General features: G+C 33.8%; 1 protein-coding gene across 1 annotated transcript; it reads left to right on the forward strand.

The window, feature by feature from the left end:
* Positions 1 to 779: 779 nt before the first annotated feature.
* Positions 780 to 5,335, forward strand: LOC120143913 (tRNA dimethylallyltransferase 9). Its single transcript, XM_039158112.1, is given in 13 exon segments — positions 780 to 1,060; positions 1,251 to 1,304; positions 1,884 to 1,926; positions 2,066 to 2,174; positions 2,448 to 2,646; positions 2,789 to 3,005; positions 3,286 to 3,380; positions 3,961 to 4,016; positions 4,018 to 4,053; positions 4,331 to 4,344; positions 4,347 to 4,405; positions 4,773 to 4,912; positions 5,078 to 5,335. Coding segments are annotated over 13 exon segments (1,332 nt in total). The 5' UTR covers positions 780 to 823; the 3' UTR covers positions 5,151 to 5,335.
* Positions 5,336 to 6,810: the final 1,475 nt, after the last annotated feature.

The raw sequence follows: 6,810 nt of genomic DNA on the forward strand, positions 1-6,810 counted from the left end.
ATTCCAATAATCTTTTATTCTTTTAACCAAATACGATAATCTTACATTCCCACTAAACCAACCGAGACTCGTCTACTTAAGTGCGTGAATGAGAAGAGGAAAAAATATTTATATTTTATTATATCTATAAACATATTCAATAAATCAAAATTTATTATAATTATTAAATAATTATATGAAACATTCAAACACACCCTCACATTTCATTAACTAATTAATTGTAAAATAAAAAGGAAAAAAAATAAAAACTATAAAAAACAAAACAATATCTTCTCAGTTTCCATAGAATCTTTTTATCCTTACGCCCGAATCTCAATATTTTCTTTTAGGGTGAAACTTTTAAAAAGACCTGATCACCAACCTTAAATTGTATATCTTTCCTTCTCTGATCTGCATAAGACTTCTGCCTATCAAATGCCTCTTTCAGACGGTCACAGATCAATCTGACTGTGTCTTCCGTCTCCCGCACTAACTCAGGTCCCAAAGTCTTCCTATCACGTAACTCAGTCCAACAAATCGGGGTGCAACACCTACGCCCATAGAGTGCTTCATAGGGTGCCATACGAATACTGGTCTGGTAACTGTTATTATAAACGAATTCAGCCAAAGACAAAAAGTTCTCCCAGCTACCATGAAAATCAATTACACAACCCTGTAACATATCCTCCAGAATCTGAATTACTCTCTCAGATTGACCATCAGTTTATTGGTGGAATGAGGTACTATAATCCAATCTCGTACCAAAGCCGTATGTAGCACCTAAACCTAAAATGCCTTTAACACCCAAAAGTTGAATCTTTTCACAACACTTTAATTTTGAGAGATGATCCCTAGTGGAATTTACAACCTTCGCAGCATTCGGTTGCCTCAAAAACCCATTTTCCCTTTACTTTGCAAGAGTCGAAAAACCTTAGTTACAAGCTGAACTTCTGTTCCAGTAAACACGAAGAAACAGAAAGTGATTGTAATATCAGGGCCAACTGGGGCAGGCAAAAGCAGGCTTGCTTTGGAACTTGCTAAGCGTCTCGATGGTGAAATCATCAGTGCTGACTCTGTTCAGGTCACTTCATTCATTAAACAATACCCTTTTTTTAATGGAAAATTAATTTTGGGTTTTTGTTTTAGTGCAGTTTGATTTTGGTTTTTGTTGTGTTTTATTTGGTTGCTGGGATTTTTTTTTGGGAGGAGTTGTTTCTTAAATATTTCATGTTTTCTCTTTAAGTGTACCATTTAATGTTGTTTGATTGCAGGTTTATAAGGGTCTTGATGTTGGATCTGCAAAGCTTTCTCCATCTGATAGAAAGGTGTCTAATTGTGGTTGATTATTACATGTTTGGCAATATTTTACTGGGATTTCCATTTCTTGGTTGATACATTGAAAGGAGATGATGTTTTGTTTCTAGTTCAATATATTTATTTGTCAATTTATAAAGAATTTTCATTCCCATGAGTGTTAATTACTGTGTAGGATTGAGTCTGTTTGTAGTGTTCTTTGAAGCTGTCGCATTTTGCTATATTTCTGTTCCTTTTTATATTTAATTACTCAATGCGCTAGTTATGACACTTTTAGATTTAATACATATATGTTTTTTTCCGGTGAAGTGTGTAATATGTATCCAGTCTTAGGTTACCCATTTCAGTTAAAGTAATGATTTTTTATCTCTTAATATAAGGAGGCTTTGGGTTTTTTTTTTTTTTTTCTTTTCTTCCGGAGTTATCCTGAAACTACTTGTATTGTTTACAAGTTAATTCTCATTCAGCTCATGTCTTGTTTGCCTAGTATGAAAATATTTTAAATTCTTGTGGGCTCTACCAGTCAATCGTTCCTCAAAACTTTGATGCATTTAAAGGAAAGGATTTATGATTTCCAAATCTCCTTGCAGAAAGTGGCACATCATCTGATAGACATTTTGCACCCATCTGAAGGTAAGCTGCCACTTGCTAGTGATCCTTGTTAATGCCAATAAGGGTATCATGACATTCTCTTTGTTTTCAGGTGACCTTTTGGAACTGTGTTTCTGATTTACTTGACTGATAAAAGAATTATATTGTTATTCCAATGCAGACTATTCTGTAGGACAATTTTTTGAGGATGCTAGGCAAGCGACAAGAGATATTCTTCATGGAGGTCGTGTTCCCATTGTTACTGGTGGGACTGGATTATATTTGTGATGGTATGTTTCCACATATCCTTTTCTATAGGTGAGCTTTGATTTATCCCATAGCAGTCTGCATTTGCATGTTGATTTTTCTTCTCCCTGATTTTTATCTGTTTCTCTCTCTTCTCTGTCAACTGTGTTTCTTATTATAATACCTGGGGAAGCATCAGTATGATATGCTGTTGCAAAATTTTTATAATTGGTACTTCATTTGTAGTTGAATTTGTGCTTTAAAACAACCTATCTGGAGATATTTGCTATTTTCCTTTATTTTTTTTATAATGTTAGGTATATATATGGAAAACCAGATGTTCCAAAGGCCTCTCGAGAACTTGCAGCTAAAGTATATTCTGAGCTTGCTGATTTTGAGAGGGACGGAGACTGGGATGCTGCTGTACAGTTTGTGGTTGACGCAGGTGATCCAAAGGCCCAGTCTTTGGCTGCCAATGATTGGTATCGGTTAAGGCGTAGTCTTGAGATAATCAGGGTATGGCTGTTGAGTTGTTTTAACGTACATAAATAATTGGATCATCTTTTCTCCATCTATGTCACCAGACAGACTCACACAACATGGAGCTCTTGTTTCTTGAGAATTATCTTAATTTGTCTGGTTTCTTTTGGCTTGACTGTCTAGTGGGTCACCCCCTTCTGCTTTTCATGTCCCGTATGATTCTTTCAAACATCAAAATGAACCAAGTGAGTGTTGTGACTTAAAGTCTTCTTCTGGTGGGCTCAAGCAAGATAAAGTGAAGGATTTGGACTATGAATTCATTTGTTTTTTCCTTTCAATCCCCAGACTTGATCTCTATAGGCTGATTGATCTGCGGTGTGAAAATATGCTCTCATGTAGCTCATGTTGTTCTGGTCTATATTTTTACAATTTTCAAATCTCGTATTCCTGTGTAATACGTCATACGTTTTCAGCAGCTGTGGTGTTTGTTCTTTGAATAGAAGTTCTTAATTGATCAAAGTTACAACAATTGGCCAGATTTATTAGTTTTTCAATCTGAAAGTCATGTGAATCGCATTTAGCTGTTGCTGTGTCTGCATGTTGTAAATTTCTTCCTTTGCTTAAATAAAAAACTCTTCAGTGGTATTCATTCAAGTTCCTTTGCTTCATTTATAGAACCAGATGGTATTTTGTCTGAGGCTAGGTGGCCTCTAGATACACGTATTCTTCCAAATTCAAACTCTGCAACTCGAGCAATTGGTTATAGACGGGTATAATTTATATATGCTTTCTTATCCCCCACCCCCTTTACATTATAATTTATTTTATGATCTGCAAACAATTGCACCTTTTCATTTCTTCAGCTGCAGAATAAGCTTTTTGAATTAAATGAAAATTGGTGCAAAAAAACACAATTGAAGTTGAAACCTGATATGTTCAACTAGCAGCCTGGATTCTGGACAAGAAAAACGCGTCTAATTAACCATTCAACAGTTTCTTCTACATACTTCCTACTGTGTCTCACATTTATATCTCAAGTATTGAGCTGCATAGTTTGTAATATTGCTGTATCTTGCAGTTTTGCACATATGAATGTCGATTTTTAAAATGATTATGCACATATGATTTCTGAATTGGATAAAAGATCCTTAAATTATTCTTGCAGCTGCCACATGTTCTTTTTTCTTCTTTTGCTGGAATACACAAATCAGTCATCTTATTTAGTTTCACCTTTTGTTTTTGCGTGAAAACTTCTCTCTTCTTTAACAGTTCGTTTTGCTTTTCCGAAAGTATGGTAACAAATGGCAAGGCTCATTTTTTTCTTCGGTTTTTTCTACCAAATGATTTCAGGCAGTGGAATACCTACTGCATTGTAGGGAACAAGGGGGCATGAGTTCCACTAGAGACTTATTATTTTTTAGCTGAATTTCAGAAAGCTTCTAGGTATTACATTTGACTTTAGTTGCAACAATTATTCATTTTGCATTACAAATCTGAATTTGTTTCTGTCATATCCTACTATTTGTTTTTTCTACTATTACGTTTTTACAGCATTATATTAGGTAAAACTAATTATTTTTATCTTTTCATACATTAAACAGTAATTCCTTTCGTCTTTTCATATTACATAAGAACTGTATGATGAATTTTGAAATCTGAGCTCATCAAGTAGAAATTTGTATCCTGCAGATACGAGGTCATTTACCCTTTTGTTTTGCAGGAATTTCGCCAAAAGACACTGACATGGTTCCGAATTGAGCATATTTATTACTGGCTCAATGCTTCTAGACCACTGGTATCTCACTCCTAGGTTTTTTTTTCTTAACAAGTTAGTACTTTCTAACAATTATCGAGGATGGTTAAATCCTCGTGCATAGTTTTTTTCCCATACACTTGTCTACGTAACTAATCTAAAGAGAATATTACGTGCATAGGTCCTCAAATCTGCAACCTCTAGGACCTGCTTCAGCAACCATGCCATTGAACTAATACTTAGCATAGTCAAGCCAAGTGATGTACAAACATCTCCTGTTCTATTTTTGGTTCGGAATTTATACGACTTTATGGTTGCCAGATGCTGAGGACCAAATCGCATGCTTGAATGTTTTAATTGAAAACCTTTTGGAACCCTTTTTCTAAATTCCTAAGGTCAAATGTTTCAGGATAAGGTGCTTAACTTCATTCAGGATTCGTACCATGTCCAAAGCGAGACTCTATATGTGCCTGAATCACTCCAAATGAAAAAAGACATGTCGAGCAAGCAAGAAGCTTTTGATCTAAAGGCTTATCGTGCTAAGAACAGGTATTGTTCAACTCAGTAAGTTGAGCGTGTCCATTTACATGCTTGTGGTTAGTATAGAAGGGACATGAGCATACGCGCTCAGATTTTTATATTTTGTCTCGTATCTGTGACTTACGAATTGGCTAAAAGGGTTATTCATTTCCATTTTTCTAACAAAATATGAAGGCATTTTGTCCACCGCGAAGATTGCTCCGATATCCTAGACTGGATAAGGAGAACTCAAGGGGTGCAGAGCTGAGGTTATTCTTTCAATTAATTTGATGTGGCTCCATTTTGTTCTTATTGAACTGGACATCAGACATCCTTATCATCCTAGCTGTTTGCTAAGGTGTGATTTTGAACTATTGCTTTCTAAAAATCTGTTGATTCTTTCTTAGTATTCTCCTTAATGACTTGCATGATATTTTCGTGCAACCATGGTCTAGGAAGTCGTCTTCGGATTTGATGAATACCGATAAAATTGTTGTTTGTAATTTCAGGAAGTGATTACTTGTAACATTGGATCAAATACATTTCTAGCTTGGAAGATGGTATCCAAATTATTCAAAATGTTAACCCTAAAAACAGTTTTTTCATTGTGTTTTTTTATCTGGTAATGTAATTAGGTTAGACATTGATATTATCATTGCAGAAGTTGGAAAGTGTTGGCAGGTTGTGGAGCAATTTTCTCAACCAAAAACACTTTTACCAATGCTCATGTGTTGTGTCTGAGACAGCTTTTAAATGACCACAACATGGCATCTGAATGTGTGGGGAAAGATGCCAAATGCTTGTGTTAGAATATTACCTACATATGAATTGTTTTGGTCATCAATTGACAATGTTCCAACCTGCCACTCATTTACCTTTTCTTAGTCGCATTGTTTTTTATTAGTATGGGGTGATACAAGGTAATATTTATTTGAAAGATTCTTAACTATTTGATAACGAACGTTCAACAATTCTTATAAATGATGTGTTCGAACTTGAAATCTCTAAGGATAATAATCATCCTTTCAATTATGGACTTTGAAAAATAAATTTTTTCCAATCATATTGTTTATTAATTTAAATTTGAGATTTTTATTCATATTAATTTATAAATTTAAGATTTAGATTTTATTTAAAGGAGATTAAATTCAAGTTAATTTCAATTTGAATCCTAATTTTTATTTTTATTTCAGTTTTATCTTTCGATCGTAATTGTTTTTATAATGTCTTTTTATCAAATTCTTATTCTTTTATATTTTTATCAATACTTTATCTTTATTTTTAAAAAAATAAATTATAAATATATTTTATAATTGTAATTGACACTTAATACATAATATCATAAATCGTACTTATATTGTTATGAAAATGAATATAAATATGAAAAATATATATGTACATAAAATATAATTAGGAAAGTTTGTTTAAACTAATAAAACAACAACAACAACAACAAAATCATATTCCCATATGCAATGGGGTAAGGGGGAGGTGGGGGTAGTAGGCTGCCCCCAACGTCAGGTTGAGAGCAGCTTCTGTGGAAGACCTCCGGCAGTAAGAAAATTAAAAATAAAGATAAAATACAATGCATGGATAAATAAGTCAATAAATACATAGTTGAAATAGCTGAACAATTTTCATATGATGTCTTCATATGCGCATCTGTAATTTGAAGTAATCCCTGCAAATAAATCTCTGCATGAAAATCTCTGCTTATAGACAGAAACGTAAGTCCCGGCTAAATTTAAAAGAGGAAACATGAAGAGAAGGATAAACAGAAGTCAGCGATAACAAGCTGTGATAAGGAATAAAGTTAAAATGGTTAAAACCTAAACTAAGGTAACACTACTCCGCCACCCTAATTCTAAGCCTACATAAATTCCAATGACAGAAACATATAAAAAGTAGAATTCATTGAAATTACTACT

This window comes from Hibiscus syriacus, unplaced genomic scaffold (assembly GCF_006381635.1).
Source record: "Hibiscus syriacus cultivar Baekdansim isolate YM2019G1 unplaced genomic scaffold, ASM638163v2 tig00110865_pilon, whole genome shotgun sequence".
In the NCBI taxonomy this organism is placed as follows: Eukaryota; Viridiplantae; Streptophyta; class Magnoliopsida; order Malvales; family Malvaceae; genus Hibiscus; species Hibiscus syriacus.